Consider the following 17,210-nt stretch of genomic DNA (forward strand, 5'->3'; position numbering starts at 1 on the left):
AATTTTTTTACCAGTGATCTGAAAATAAAGGTTGGAGGCAGGCACATCAGTGCTCATAAGTTTGTCCTGGCAGCCCGTAGTGACAGCTGGAGTCTGGCCAACTTGTCTTCCACTGAGGAACTGGACCTGTCAGGTGAGCCTCTGACCCATCAGGGACACAAAATTGATAGTACAAGAACTCCTGGTAGAAAGTTATGTGTGTCATCTTGAAATATTTGTGGTTTAGTGAAAGTAAAGTATTTTTCTATTCAATTGATGGAGACCAAGAACTACTTAAATATTTGGTGAATCTCCTTAGCTTGTCATTTGTGGATTCTTGTGTTTAATTCCTAATAAAAATTAAAAAAAATTTTTTTTTTAGAAGCTGTTTGACCTTTATTTTATTCATTTATTTATTTGTGGTGCTGAGAATCAAACCCAGTGCCTCACATATGCTAGGCTCTCCCACTAAGCCACAACTGCAGCCCCCTTTAATAAAAATCTTAAATATTTGAGTATCTAAAATGTTATTAGGATTCATAAAATAGGAATAGCTTTTCAGAAACTCATTTTATATAGTGATAATGACATAAACATAGAAGTATGTGCAGAAAAAACAATTCTGCCTGTATTGTAAGGAGAAAGTCCTTCAGGGTTGGTTAAAATTTTGTAGCTTGCAGAATACTTTTTCTCTTCTGAAAATATTTAACTCTGAGTAACAGTTACTATAAAGAATAACAGTATTTTTTTCTTTAAAATCAAAGGATATCATTACCATTTAGAATTTTTTTTTGGGGGGGGGCACTGGTGATTGAACCAAGGGGCACTTGACCACTAAGCCACATGCCTAGCCCTTTTTTATTTTTAACTTTGAGATAGGGTCTCACTGTGTTGCTTAGTGCCTAGATTTTGCTGAGGCTGGCTTTGAACTTACAGTCCTCCTGCCTCAGCCTCCCAAACTCCTGGGTTTACAGGTGTGCCCCACCGCATTCAGCTAGCCTTTAGAATTATAACACCTTTGGGCCAGGTGTAGTGGTACATGCCTATAATTCCAGTGATTCAAAAGGCTGAGACAGAAGGATCAAAGATTCGAGATCAGCCTCATTACCTTAAGGAGGCCCTAAGCAATTTAGTGAGATCCTATCTCAAAAGAAAAAAAATTTTGAACAAAGACTGGGAACTTAGCTCAATGGTTGAGTGCCCCTGGGTTCAAGTCCCAGTCACCCCCGCTCAAAAAAAAAAAAAAAAAAAAAGATTAGGTTTGGGTAACTATGTGAGGTGTTAGATAGGTTAATTTATTTCAGTATAGTAATCAGTTCATACATAATGTTATACACTTTAAGTACTATTTTAAAAGAATAGTAATGGATACATTGGGCTATTTTATTCTGCTATTAATAATATGAGAATTATAATATGAGAAGAATATCCAGGCATTAAGTCCAAAAGTTAGGACACATTGGGTTGGGGGTGTAGTGTGGTGATAGAATGCTTGCTTATCATGCACGGCATATATAAATAAATATATAATCAACTAACCAAGGACATATTTGTGGAAGTGATAAGTTGTGTGACAATGCTACTGATTTATGTCTTTATTTAGAAAGTTTGCCGATTTATAAGGTTCTATTTCCATGTACCAGGATGATTATAATATTTTCCCTGCCATATGGAGCTCATTCTCTGTTGGGAACAACAGGCAATTAACATTTTAGGCCAGAATTATAAATAGAGTAATACAATTGCTAAACTATGTGGTACTAAAGAGGCTAAATTGAGCTGATAAAGAAAGTATCAGGAGCAGACTGCTGTGACCCCAGCCCACCCACCGGGCGAAAGGAACAGCAGTGGATGGCTTCGACCCTGGCTGGCCCTCCATTCTGTAGGAGCAGAGTGACCCTTGAATCCACACTGCTAGAGAGGAAGATATGTGGACAATATGAAGAAACGGGAGGAAAATGACCCAAACAAACCAAGCTGATCCAATAATAGACTGGATTCCATTGACAGCACAGTAGGTGAAATGTCAGGGAAGTAGTTCAGAATGTAATGATCTGAGAAGCAAAGAATGAATTAAGAGAGCAAATACAGGCAACAGTTGACAGTTCCAACAAAAAGATAAGAGAGGAAATACAGGTAGCAAAAGATTACTTCAAGAAAGAGAGAGAAAACTCGTGGAAAAAAAAAATCCTTGAAATAAAGGAAACAATAAACTAAATAAAAATTCAATAGAAAGCATCAACAACAGACTAGATCCCTTGGAAGACAGAACCTAAGGCAATGAGGACAAAATATATTATCTTGAAAATAAAGTTGACCACACAGTGAAGATGGTGAGAAACCATGAACAGAACCTTGAAGAATTATGGGACAACATTAAAAGACCAAATCTAAGAATTATCGGCATAGAGGAAGGCACAGAGATACAAACCAAAGGAAAGCACAATCTCTTCAATGAAATAATATCAGGACATTTCCGAAACATGAAGAATGAATTGGAAAATCAAATACAAGAGGCTTACAGGCTTACAAATGTACAAAATTATAACAGATCTACACCAAGGTATATTATAGTGAAAATGCCTAGCACAGAATAAGGATAGAATTTTAAAAGTTGCAAGAGAAAAGTTTCAGATTACATATAGGGGGAAACCAGACCATCAGAGCTAGGAGATCCTGGAACAACATATACCAAGCTCTGAAACAAAATGTATGCCAACCAAGAATCTTATATCCAGCAAAATTAAGCTTCAGATTTGTTGACCAAATAAAAACCTTCCATGATAAGCAAAAATTAAAAGAATTTTACAGCAAGAAAGCCTGCACTACAGAATATTCTCTGCAAAATATTCCATAAGGAGGAAAAAAAAAAAAAAAAACCATGAAAATCAGCAAAGGGAGGAACTACACTAAAGGAAAATTCAAAGGAGAAACCAAGTCAAGTTAAAAACCAAAAATAAACCAAAATGACTGGCAATATGAACCATGTCTCAATAATAACCCTGAATGTTAATGGCTTAAACTCATCAATTAAAAGACGTAGAGTGGCAGATAGGATCAAAAAAAAAAAAAGATCCAACAATATTCTGCCTTTAAGAGACTCATCTTATAGGAAAAGACATCCACAGACTGAAGTAATCGATAATAGTTTAATTCATGAATTTTCAATTAGGGCAGGGTTCAATGTGAATGATTTGTCTCCATCCCAAGAGGATGAGCGATGGAGAATCTACTTTCAAAATGACACTCATTTTGCTACATATGGATTTCCAGTGGGACTACAAATTGGTGCAACCACTTTGGAAAGCAGTATGAAGATTCCTCAGAAAACCGGGAGTAGAAACACCATTTGACCCAGCTATCCCACTCCTCAGTATATACCCAGAGGACTTAAAACCAGCATACTATAGTGACAGCCATACCAATGTTTATAGCAGCTGAATTCACAATAGCTAAACTGTGGAACCAACCTAGATACCCATCAATAGATGAATGCATAAAGAAACCGTGGTATATATACATAATGGAGTATTACTCAGCATTAAAAGAGAGTGAAATTATGGCAGTTACAGGTAAATGCATAGGGTTGGAGAATATTATGCTAAGCGAAGTAAGTGAATCCCCAAAAAACTAAAGGCCAAATATTTTCTCTGATTAGTGGATGCTGATCTATGATGGGGGGCAGAGCATGGGAGGAATTGAGGTACTTTGGATTGGGTAAAGGGGAGGGTGGGGAGGAGTTATGAGGGTAGGAAGGATGGTGGAATGAGATGGACATCATTATCCTAGGTAATGTATGATTGCACAAATGGTGTCTGTCTACATCGTGTACAACCAGGGAATTGAAATGTTGCGCTGCATTCGTGTACGATAAATTAAAATACATTCTGCTGCCATGTACAACTAAGTAGAACAAATAAAAATAATAATAATTAAAAATTAAAAACGAAGGTATCAGAAGTGGTTAACACCTGGGCAGTGTTGTAAAGGGTAAGTAGGTATTTATCTCATGGATTTAGGGGAACTGATATTTCATGCTTCTTTACTGTGAATTAACTCTGAATCTTTGTGATAATTTCTTGGGTTTACCTTGAGGTCCAGTTGTAAGCACACAAAAGACACAAATATGCATACAGGTGTGCACATGCGAACATGGCTTGGGAAACAGTCCCTACTGGAAGGGCACCAGTCCATGTGAGTGTAATCCCAGAATATAGTTTTTTTAAAGTGTACTCTTTTTTAGCCTCGTACCTCTGACTTCATATAGAACTGATTATAAATAACTTTTTTTTTTTTTTTTTTAATACCACAGATTGAACTCAGGGCACTTAACCACTAAGCCACTTTTTAATATTATAAAGCCCCCAGCCCTTTTTTATATTTTATTTAGAGGCAGGGTCTTGTCACGCTGCTTAGGGCCTCACTAAGTTGCTAAGCCTGGCTTTGAACTTGTGATTGTCTTTCCTTATCCTCCTGAACTGCTGGGATTACAGGCATGTGCCACTGTGCCTGCCATGAGTAAGTTTTAAAATCCATTAGATCATGGGGTATTCTTTGTATAATATATGATAGGTTCTTTTTTTTTTTTTTTTGGTAGTTGGGATGGAACCCAGGGATGCACTATCACTGAGTTATATCCCCACTCATTTTTATTTTTTATTGAAATAGGGTTTTGTTATGTTGCTAGGCTGATTTCAAATTTGTGATCCTCCTGCCTCAGGCATCTGAATTGCTAGGATTACAGGTGTGTGCCATGCACCTGTCTTATGATAGGGTCTTGAGTATTTGAACACAGTTTACAAAGTCTATAAGAGAGAAAAATATATGGAAAATAATGATCCTAATTGTTTTGAGGATCAAGAAATTGGTGCTCTTCTACATTGCCAGTGACATTATAAATCTATTGAACAGTTTTAGAAAGTAATTGGGCAGCAGAACTATGAAATATTCTTACTTTTTAATTTTAACCTCATCTGACTTCTATGATACTGTCATAGGTAATTCAGATAGCTTAGATGTTAATCTTAATTCTATTTGTGGTTGTGAAATATTGACTGCAACTAAAATTAATAAGTGGAAAAACAAAATGACTCTTCTGGAACAAATATAATTACATAAGAACACAGAAAATTGCATTAAGGTATAAAAAGCCTTACTTAAACATTGGATTTAAAATTTTATTTATGCTGAATTTTTTATTTTTAAATTGTGCTACTTGGGATTGAACCTACAGATGCTTTTTCACTGGGCTACATCTTTACCCCTTTTTATATATTTTGAGACAAGGTCTCACCAAGTTGCTGTGACTGTCCTGGAACTTGGAATCCTCTTTCCTCAGCCTTTGGAGTCACTGGGATGATAGACCTACACAACTATGACTAGCTGTATTGAACTTTTTTAGTGCTTAACATTTAAAATTACCTTTAACTCAGTGTTTTCTGGTCACAAGGTTTCTTCACAGTGAATCAGGTTTTCTAGAGTGTAGGAAAGGAGAATGTTAATACCATTAAATGTTCTTGGAGGACTGGGGATGTAGCTTAGTTGTAGAGTACTTGCCTAGCATGTTCAAAGCCCTGGGTTCTATCCCCAGCACTACAAAAACCAAACCAAAAACGAAAAGTCCCTCCTCCTGTTGTAAATAATAAACATGTATTGATCCTGTTATCAGGTTTGCTTTCAGGAGTGATCTACTTCAAAACCAATGAATGGGTTTTAGGCAACTACAATGATAACTAATAGAATCTATAGCATCTTTACTTTCTTTATAAAATTTATCTTTCAAGTGTGTCATGGGGGATGGTTCTGTTTGTTTTTCCCAGCAATCCTTCTGGGGATATGTATGAATGCTTAAATCTTGGGTTGCAGCAACTAAAACTGCTTGGAAGCCTGTGTTATATGATACCTAAAAGCACCAACATGGCATTGCTGCCCGACATTTTGAAGGAGATTGAAAACAGGCTCATGTAAACAAGTATATAAATAGCATAAAAGCTATATTTTAAGTTGAGCTTTTCCACACTAACAGACTTGATAAAATCATTTTATGGATTTATTAGTGTTCAGCCTCTTTGAAATTACTCCAATATAACAAAAGTTGAGTGGCATGTTTTTTTTCAAAGTGCTAGCAATACAACAGTGAATAAAATTAAATTCTTACTTGTTTGAGGCTTATATTCTTAGAAAAATGAATTTCTTAAGCTTAATATTTTTTAAAAAAATATTTTTAGTTGTAGATGGACATAATGCCTTTATTTTGTTTATTTAGGTTTATGTGGGATTAGGGATTGAACTCAGGGCTTCACACATGCCTGGCAAGTGCTCTACCACTGAACTACAACCCCAGTCCCCTCAGCATTTTTCTTTTGAAGTTTTTGTCTTATTGAGATTTCTTGAAAGGGGGAAAAAAATCTTCAAAATCAATTTTAATTCTTTTTCTTTTTTTTTTTTTTTTTTTACCAGTACTAGGGATTGAACCCACAGGTGCTGTACCACTAAGCTATATCCCCAGCCCTTTTTAATTTTTTAAAATTTATTTGAGACAGGTTTTTATTAATTCTGTTAATGATTATTATAAGAATTTTAGTACAGCTAGGTGTATTAAAATTACATACTGTAATCCTAGCAGCTTGGGAAACTGAGTGAGATAAGAGGATCACAAGTTGGAAGCCAAACTTGGCAACTTAGCGAGACCCTGTCTTGAAACAAAAATAAAAAGGACTGGAATGGGAATGTGGCTTTCAGTTGGGATGGGGATGTAGCTCTGTGTGAGTCCCCTAGGTTTAATCCCTAGTACCACAGGGAGGAAAAAAAAAAAAAAAAGAATTGGTAAAACACAACAGATATCATATACTAAGTTTTTTTTTTTTTTTTTTTTTTGTACCAGGACACTCAACCACTGAGCCACATCCCCAGCTCTGTTTGTATTTTATTTAGAGACAGGGTCTCACTGATTTGCTTAGTGCCTCGCCATTGCCAGGGTGGGCTTTGAATTTGTGATCCTCTTGCCTCAGCCTCTGGAGCTGCTGGGATTTCAGGCGGGAGCCACCATGCCTGGCCCATGTATTGATTCTTGATTTTACTTCTTGCTCTTTAGTAGTCTTGTTCAAGAAGTCAGGTCCTAAGCTGACATGATGAAGATTTGACCTACTTTTTCTTCTGTTAGATGCAGGGTTTCTATTCTAGTCTTTGATCCAATTTGAGTTGACTTTTGTGCAGGGTGAGAGGAGAGGTTTAATTTCATTGTGCTACATTTGGATTTCCAGTTTTCCCAGCACCATTTATTGAATAGGCTATCTTTTTTTTCCAGTTTATGTTTTAAATTTGCTTTTTATCAAGTGTCAATATATAAGTTTGTGAGGTGATAGATGTTAATTAGCTTGCTTTAACCATTTTGCAAAGCATACATATATACACACATATATACATACATATCTATATGTACACACACATCATATTAGGTCTGGGGATGTAACTCAGTGGTAAAGTGCATGATCGACTAGGATGCCTGAGGCTCTGGATTGGGACCTCAGTATTGGAAAAACAAAACAAAACAAAAAAATCATGTTGTATACTATAAATATATGTAGTTTTATTTGTCAACTATAGCTTAATAAAAATAAAAAATTATATATTTAAAATATATATATATAAATTTATAAAGATACTGTTCCTGGAGCAAGGATATGCTTTTAGACCAAGAGAATATGACAAATCTTGATGCCCAGAGGAGAGTACTATATTTATGTTTTTCTGAGTTAAAGCAGTTTGCTTCAGGCACAATGATTATTTATAGTCCCCTCCAGCATTTTATCACTAGCAGCTAACATGAGAGGTTCCAGTGCATTAGAATGGCTGTTTTGAAGCTAGGGTTTCTTGCATGCTTTCTCAAGCAAAGATCTTATGATTCCTGGCATAAGAACTTAGGGTATGAGTTGTTCAGCTCTCCTGGAATGTGTTCTGGGTCCTGTCAAGCCTTTCTAAAGAATAGAAAGCATCTTTCTTTCCTCTTTTTCATTCTGGTTAGCAGAGCTATTCACTGAAACACTATCTCAGGAGGTTGCATTATACATGGAATGAGTTTAGGTTCCCAAACTCTGTTCTGAGGCACCCCAAGGTACTGCAGCAAACTCAGGAGGATTTGTGTGCTATTTCAACTTTTCAAGAGATACAGCAATACTTGACATCTGTTGAATATTATGTGACTACTAGCTCAAGAATTTCAGTTTCAGCATTAAATTTTGCTGCTGCTATGTTCCTTTTGATGACATCTATGAAAGTTTTAAAATATGCTTATATGCCTAGCGTGGTGATGCATTCCTGTTCCCAGTGACTTGGGAGGCTGAGGCAAGTTTGAGGCCAGCCTCAGCAATTTAGAGAGGCCCTAAGCAATCTGTTGAGACCCTATCTCAAAGTAAAAAAAAAAAAAAAAAAAAAACTGGGTGTGTAGCTCAGTGGTGAAGTGCCCCTGGCTATTGAAGGCCCTGATAATAAATAAATAATATGCTCACAAATTCTTTGATAGTCCTCCCTTCAAAAGTAGATTCTAATGCCCCTCTTAAAGATAGGCTGACCCACTTCTCATGAATAGAATGTGATAAAAGTGAGAACATGTTACCTCAGAGATAGGTTTGGAAACAGCATTGTGGCTTTCTCCTCGCTCTTTCCTTTGGATTGTTCTCTTTAAGGGAAGTTAGCTCTCACATCATGTGGACACTCAAACAGCCTATGGCCTCCTGCCAACAACTCAGTCCCAGCCTAGGGATTCATTCTCTCAGAGCTCAAAAAAATTTATTTGTTCTCATATCCCTTTACTCAATCCTAAATGTTGATTTCATGTTTTTCTCTCCAGTCTTTGATTTTTCTAAATTTGTCTGTGTTGGTTTATTCAAATTTGGTTTGGACTTCTTAATTGTTCTTTTTGATTTATGTTTAGCCAATTCAATAATTTCTTTTTACCTATATTAAATATTTCTCTGGAATTCTTTCAACTTTTATTTTTCTTTTTAAATCATGTAACTAATTTATCTTTTCCTCTTTTCTTCTTTGGTACTGAGGTTTGAACCCAGTGGGTGCTCTATCACTGAATATCCCCAGTCCTTTATATTTTTTATTTTGAGACAGGGTTTCACTAAGTTGCTGACCCTGGCCTCGAACTTGGAATACTCCTGCTTCAGCCTCCTGAGTCATTGGTATTACAGGCATGCATCATTGCACCAGGCTTATCTCATATTCTAAAAAGTTTAGGATACTTTTTCATTGTGTGAATCTGATTGCACCTCAAATATTTTATTTATTTATTTATTTTTAATTTATTTTTTAGTTGTAGTTGGACACAATACCTTTATTTTATTTATTTATTTTTATGTGGTGCTGAGGATCGAACCCAGGGCCTCGCACATACTAGGCAAGTGCTCTATCACTGAGCCACAACCCCAGCCCCACCTCAAATTTATTTTAATAGGTACTCTTGCCCTTATGATTAATTTTCTATATAGTTGTTATAATAGTAGTGAAATTATAAATAGCATTTACTAAGTAGTGGCTGAGAGCTTTACATTTATTGACTGATTTATCTTTAAAACAACACTCAAAGATAGTATTGTTCTTTATTTCCATTTTAAATAAGAGACTGTGAAGCATAGCAGTATTAACTAGCTAGCCAGGGGTCATTCACCTAGTAAATATAGAACTGGCATTTGAACTCAGGCAGTTGTAGAATCTACATCATTAACTTTTGGTTCCTTTTTATTTCACCTTTTAAGATACAATGGAAGTCCAATAAACTGCCCAAATTAAAATGTATAGTTTGATTTGTTTGGGCTTATGGATATATCTGTGAAACTATCATCACAATTAAGATAAACATTTTTCTGGGAAGGGTGGCACTCTCCTGTAATCCCAGCTACTGAGGAGGCTGAGGCAGAAGTATTTTAAGTTTGAAGCCAGCCTGGGTAATTTAACAAGACCCTCAGCAACTTAACAAGATGCTGTCTCAAAATAAAAAGGACTAGGGTAAAGTGCCCCTGGGTTCAATCCCCTGTACCAAAATAATAAGTAAATAAGGTTTGGAATGTAGTTTAGTGTACTTGCCTAGAACAATCCCCATTACTGCAAAATAATAAACAAACAAACATTTCCTTCTCTCCAAAAAAATTTTTTGTGTCTCTTTGTAATCTCTCTTTTTCCATTTTCATCCCCATGTAACCACTGATCTGCTTTCAGTTGTTATAGATGTTTGCATTTTATGGACTCATATAAATGGAAGCATAAAGCATATGGTCATTTCTATGTGACTTCTTAGGTGCCATTTGTAGCCTCCCCCCCCACACACACACTTTATGGTTTTGTTTGTTTTAAGACAGTGTTAAATTGCTTAGGGTCTTGCTAAATTGGTGAGGATGGCCTTGAATTTGAGATCCTCCTCAGCCTCTCCTAGCTGGGATTATAGGCATGGGCCCACGCCTGGCTTCCTTCTTAGTTTCTTAAAGTGGAACCTTATATAACTTATTCTAGATCTTCTGATATAAGCATTCAAAGCTCTTAAGTCCCTATAAACATTTTTGTAGGTGAATCCTATGAATTTATCATTTAGTTCAGGTTCTTTTCTTTTTCTTTTTGGTACCAGGGGTTGAACTCGGGGGCATTCAACCACTGAGCCACATTCCAAGCCTTATTTTGTATTTTATTTTGAGGGAGGGTTTCACGGAGTTGCTTAGCACCTCACCATTGCTGAGGCCGGCTTTGAATCAGAGATCCTCCTGTCTCAGCCTCCCATGCTGCTAGGATTACAGCCGTGTGCCACTGTGCCTGGTTCACATTATTTTCTAATTTTGCTTGTGATTTCTTCTTTGGCGCATGAACTGTTTAGAAGCATGTTGCTTATTTTCCTTATATCTGAGTTATTTCTAGATAATTAATTCTTACTAATTTCTAATTTGATTCTATTACAGAAATAAAATACACTTTATATGATTTTGACACCTTAAAATTTGTTGGGAACTTGTTTTATGGCTCAGCCTATGATCTGTCTTGATGAATCTGCTGTAAGCACTTGAAAAGAGAATGTATTCTGCAGTGGTTGGATGTAGTATGCTATAAAAAATGTCAGTTACATCAAGTTGGCTGATTGTTCAGTATTTTTGTGAATTTCTTTTTTGCCTAATTCTATCAATTCCTTAAAGGTTCTCATAACATCTGTTGTACTTTAGGAATAGACGTTTTGTGTGTGTGTGTGTGTGTGTGTGTTGAATCTCTAGATTCAGACAGAATGATCTGTGTGATCATCTATGGGTAGCTATGTAGATATCCTTTCATATGTTTTCACATGTTGTTGCTGGGGATTGAATTCCTATGTTTCACACATGGTAGGTAAGCACTGTGCCACTGAGGTACACCCCCAGCCCTTTTCTAAAAAAAATTTTATAATGAGATAGGATCTTGCCCAGTTGCTCAGAGTAGCCTTGAACTTATGATCCTCCTGCTCAGCCTTCCAAGTAGCTGGGATCACAGGAGTGTACCACCACACCTGGCTTAGGTTCATTAATAATAGTTAATGTGTTTTGTTTTGTTGTTGTTGTTTTAACTAATTAAGGCTACTGTTTCATTTTTTTGTTTAAACTGTTCATCCCCTCTTTTTTCTCCTGTGTTCTGTTCATGCCTTCTTTTGGGTAATTTAAATAGTATTATATTTTAATTTATTTACTTTTTTTTTTCTTTGGTACTGGGGATTGAACCCAAGGACCTATACACGCCCTTGAGATACACTCCAACCGGTGTATCTGGAGTATTTAAAAAAATTATCTTGGGATATAGCTCAAGCTCAGTTGGTAGAGTGCTTGCCTCGCATGCACAAGGCCCTAAGTTCAATCCCTAGCACCACAAATAAATAAATAATTTAAAAATTTTTAATTTTTTGAGGAACTGCCATATTGTTTTCCGTAGTGACTGGACTATTTTACATCCCTACCAGTAGTACCCAGGGTTCTAATTTCTCCATATCCTTATCAATGCTTGCTACTTTTTGTGTTTTTGATAATGGCCATCCTAATGGGTATGAGATGATTAAGATTTCTTATTTATGGTTACTTTTCATCTATTTGAATATGATATGTCTGAATATTATTTTCTTTCTGGAGTTCACTGATCTTGATTCTATTGTTATAGTTTTCACTAAATTAGGAAAGTTCTTGACTATCATTTTTTCAAATATTCTTTTCTCTAATCTTTGTCTCTCCTTCTGAGACTGTAATTACACATATACTAAACCTTTTGTCTCACAGGTCTCCTTAATTTTTTTTTCTCATCAGATTGGTTAATTCTGTTAATCTGCAAATTAATTGACTTTTTCTGTTGTCATTTTCATTCTTCTTTTGAGCTTATTGGGTGAATTTTTATTAAAAATATTGTATTTTTCAGTTCTATAAGTTGTGCTTGTTCTTTTTTTTTAATCATCTCTTTGCTGAAAAATGCCTATCCTTTCATTTTAACTTTGCTTTTCTTCAACTCTTGAAGCATAGTTATATTTGGGTGCTCTTAAGTCTGAGATAAATTCAACAACTGAGTCATTTCAGGTCTGGCATCTGTTGATTTGGCTTTCTCCCTCCCTTGGACACTATTGAGCTATATCCCTAGTCCTTTTAATTTATTTAGTTTTTTATTTTGCCATAGGGTCTGGCTAAATTGCCCAGTCTGACCTTGAACTTGCCATCTCCTGCCTCAGCCTCTGAGTCCTTGGTTTTATAGGTGTGAACCACTGTGCCCAGCTTTGTTGATTGTATTTAATGTAAGAAATGGACACATTTTCCTGGTTATTCCTATGTCATAATTTTGGATTTTATCTTATCTTGGATCTCATGATATGTTCTGTTATGCTTTGTGGACTCTGGGTCCTGTATAAACTTCTGAAAAATGTTGAATCTCTAGATTCAGACAGAAAGAGCTGTGTGATCATCTATGGGTAGCTATATAGATATCTTTTTTTTTTTTCTTTCTTTCTTTTTTTTTTAATGCTAGGAATGTATCCAGGGATTCTTTACCATTGAGCTGCGTCCCCAACCCTTTTTATTTTGACACAGTCTTACTAAGTTGCTTAGAGCCTTGCTAAACTGCTGAGGCTAACCTCAAACTTGTGATCCTCCCTTGCCTCTGCGTCCTGAATAGTTGGGATTACAGGCACACACCACCAAGCCCAGCTTCCTTTAATTTTTAAAGCCAGATGGGATTGGATTGTTCATGCATGAGTAGCTCAGAGATGAGCCCCAAACCAGTGCAAGTTCATACACAAAATTAGAAGATCTCCTTTCCTGGCTATCTTTACTTTGGAATTTTCCTTGTTATTTAGTTTTGAGGGGCTCCTTTTCCTGGGCTCAGTTGGCCAGAAAGACCGTTTTTTATTGGCATTTTAGCCATTCCTATGGTAACTGTGGTAGTTCTGCTCCTTTACTGGAGTCCATCTTCAGGGCAGAGCCAAAAGAGTAAAAAAAGAATTGGGAAACTCATCCAGTGTGGTTGCTCTTAAATTTTGCTTTTCTTCATAATTACCTTGCTTTTCTTTACTTTTCCAAATCCTCGGGTACTTATTTTTCTGTAGTTTTTAGCCATAATCAGTTATAATGGGATAGGTTGTTACCCTATCATAACAGAACTGAAATTCTTGTCCTTGTTAGTATTTCTTTTTGACCTTGGGATTATTTACAAGTATGATTTAGTGTTTAATTTTATTCCAAGAGGTTATATATAAGGGTATATCTTTCATTGGACCAAAATGTGTTTATTGATTAAAGGTACAGTCTGCCAAGAATTTTTAATTTTATTAATCAAAAATTTTTATGTAGAGAAGGAAAATAGTTAGAAACTCAGAATTTAATTAAACTGGAGGTTTAAAAAAAAAAAAGAATAGGGGACTGGGGTTGTGGCTCAGCGGTAGAGCGCTCGCCTTGCACCCAACGAGGCCCTGGGTTCGATCCTTAGCACCACATAAAAATAAATAAGTGAAATAAAGGTATTGTGTCCAACTATTAAAAAAAAAAGAATAAACCAAATTCATTTGAAGAAGATTCAAAACATGTTTCTCAGCTTTTGATGGATTAGAGGACTTAAAAAACAGAATTAATTAATTCAGGACTCTATATTTAATGGCTAATTGCATACCGATAAGCTTATTCCCTTCATTTTAAAATGTCTTATAAAATATTCATGTAAAATCAAATTCAAAACAAAAACAAAACCTTTGGCCTCATAGAAAATCTCAAGTTCTCCAAAGTATGTCTACATCATTCTGGACTACAGTGAAACAGAAGTTTGGCTGTTACTTTTCTTCTTTCAAGTCACAGAATTTTCAGGTTTGTGTGCTGGGGTCTATTGAGGGAGTGATTGCCTCTAGCAGTAGATATTCCATGCATGGCATGGTGGCAAACTAGTTTCTCTTAAGTCTGATGTCTTTAAAGAGAACTCCTAGTCTACCTGGGAGGCTGAGGCAGGAGGATTGCAAGTTCAAGGCCAGCCTGGGCAAGATCCTATCTCAAAATAAACAAAAGGGGCTGGAGGTGTAGTTCAGTGGTAGAGTGACCCTGGGTTTGGTTCCCCAGTACAAAAAGGAAAAAAGAAGAAGAGAACTCCTGGTATATAGTGTCATCTAACTTTTATGGCTATTTCCTAAACTAGCTGTTCCTGTAAGTAGGCTGGAAACCGATAGACTGTTCAGTTTGCCTAAAAGAGTACAGTTGGAAGTACACACCCGCCTTGTGGCCCATCTTTATACTATTGGCTGCTTAGCATGAATCTCAGAATGAATTTATTCTCCATATATTTTGGAGATTAAAGGAAGAGACCAAAATGAGAAAGCTTAGAAATAACTTGAACCTCATTTTGCTTGAAATATTAAAGCATCCCAGGAAATTGCTGTTTAAGGTGGTTTAAAAAAGATATTTTTAATTATTATTTAAGTTTGGTTTGTCGTACAAATAAATCTTACTGGTTTTGGCAATTAAAATAAATCAACCAAATTTTCATACAATTAAAGAGAGATTACTACAAGAAAGATGTTGGGGGGAAGTTCTGCCACCCGACCAGCGTGAGCTTCATAAAAGAAGGTTTGATGCATAAGAAATTGCTAGTGAGTTTTAATTAAAGAGACAGACTCTCGTTTACCTTTAAACCCCAGCTCCTAGAAGGCTTCTCCTAGCACCCGCCTCCAGCCACCTAATGCGGTGGCGAGGTTTACAGAAGAGGCGAGAGAGAGGGAGAGAGAGAGAGAGAGAGAGAGAGAGAGAGAGAGGAGGGAGAGGGAGAGGGAGGGAGAGAGAGAGAGAGAGAGAGAGAGGAGAGGGAGGGAGGGAGCGAGGGAGCGAGCGAGAGAGAGCGAGAGTGAGCCAGGGAGTGAGCTTTTATTGGGGAACAAAAAATTCAAGGGAAAATCTCATCCAGTGAAGGTTAAGGGGGGCAGCATCCCAAGGTCAGGGCCAGCGATTGGGTCTTCAGGTCAGTGGCCAGGCACTCCTCTGCACGGACAAGCCCTCGTATCTGGGACAGAGTTGTGGGATGGCTTTAACACCGCTGTGTCCAAGCGCCTCTCACCCAGCCAGGGAGGTAACTCAAATCACGTTTGAGGATGGCCTCCCACAGGCAGTGGTAGTGATAATTCTGTTATCAGATAAGAATAAGCTGTCTTTCCAAAATAAGGCTATATGAGAGGAATAGTTTGTGTTTTCACATTTGGAGCAACTCTGGACAGTTGCATGATCCACCTTTTTTTTTCCTTTTTTATTAAGATGATATAAATATTAAATCTAGTTTACAGTGTGGTGGTGTACAACTGTAATTCTAGCTTGTCAGGAGACTGAGGCAGGAGGATTATAAATTCAAGGCCTGCCTGAGCAAGTTAACAAGACCCTGTCTCAACATAAAATAAAAGGAGTGGAGATGTAGTGCAAGGCCCTGGGTTCAATCCCCAGCACCACAAAAAAAAAAAAAATCACAAAGAAATCTCTAAAGCTTAGTTGAAGTACCTGTTCTTAAGTAAATTTTTAAAATGAATCTAACTTTCTGTTTAATTTTAAAATGTTTCCCCTTCAAACATTTTAAAAATGCTGTTACTATATTACCAAAGAAGAGAAAAAAGAATCAAACTTTAACATAATGACTGGTATTTCACTTTTTCTCCCCACTATTCATTTTTTTTTTTTTCTTGTAATGCCTGATCATTTCAGGTGATGGTAAATTTTACCTGATTCACATAAATCAGAGGTCTTCAATTTCCATTCGACATTACTCTCTTTAGATCTTTCCTCACCACTATATGTAATCAGAGCTAATGAACTATTGCCTAATTATTAATAAAATGTTATTGGCTCTTATTATACTTCTTATAAATAATTAAGAGTTTTTCTTTCTTTAGTTTTTTTTTTCCTCCCCTTCAGTACTGGGGATTGAACCCAGGGCCTTGAGCATGTTAGGCTGTACCACTGAGTTATACCCGCAACCCTTTTTTTTTTTCTACGTTTGAGACAGGGTCTTGTCAAACTGCTCAAGCTGGGCTCTACTTGCAGTCCTTCTGTTGAAATTTCCAAGGAACTGGGATGACAGAGGTGCTCTATTTTACTGGCACATTTGTTAAACTTTCGTGAAGGTCAGGATAACATAGAGGACTTAGTCACAAATGCTTGTCCCATCTTCAGATTTTGAGGTCTGGTGTAGGCCTGAGATTTGGACTTTATAACAAGTTCCTCCTCTATGATGCTGATTCTGGCAGCCCAGGACTACACTTTGAGAACCACTGATAAAGACCATGATTTCAAATGGTCCTTTTTTTTTTTTTTTTTTTTCCCTTGGTACTAGGGATTGAACTCAGGGGTGCTAAGTCAAATCTCTAGCCCTTTTAAATTTTAAATTTTTATTTTGAGACAAGGTCTTACTAAGTTGCTTAGGGCCTAAGTTGCTGAACTTTCAATCCTCCTGCCTCATCCTTAAGAGTCGATGGGATTACAGGTGTACTATAGCACACCCAGCTTCAAGTGGTCCTTTAAACATCATTCTCATCATTAGACTTATTTTGACTAATCAAAAGTTGCTTTTAGTTGAAATAATAGTTTAGATATTTTATGCCACAATTTGTCTCAAGCAGTTCTTCCAAATTGGTGTATAGTTTTTATTTTAACTTTAAAAAAATTTTACAAGTAATGTTCAAGAGTAAAGATAAAATTAGTTATTAATTATGCCTGGATTAATATTTTAAT

At 36.5% G+C, this 17,210-nt stretch overlaps 1 protein-coding gene across 2 annotated transcripts in view; it reads left to right on the forward strand.

The window, feature by feature from the left end:
- Positions 1-17,210, forward strand: part of Ankfy1 (ankyrin repeat and FYVE domain containing 1) — a 92,033-nt gene that overhangs the window by 26,736 nt on the left and 48,087 nt on the right. For both annotated transcript variants that reach the window (XM_027922615.2, XM_027922616.2), the window contains exon 3: positions 15-133. In XM_027922615.2, coding sequence (XP_027778416.1) covers positions 15-133 — 119 coding nt within the window. The remainder of the gene's footprint in view (positions 1-14; positions 134-17,210) is intronic.

Source organism: Marmota flaviventris, chromosome 17 (assembly GCF_047511675.1).
Source record: "Marmota flaviventris isolate mMarFla1 chromosome 17, mMarFla1.hap1, whole genome shotgun sequence".
NCBI lineage: Eukaryota > Metazoa > Chordata > Mammalia > Rodentia > Sciuridae > Marmota > Marmota flaviventris.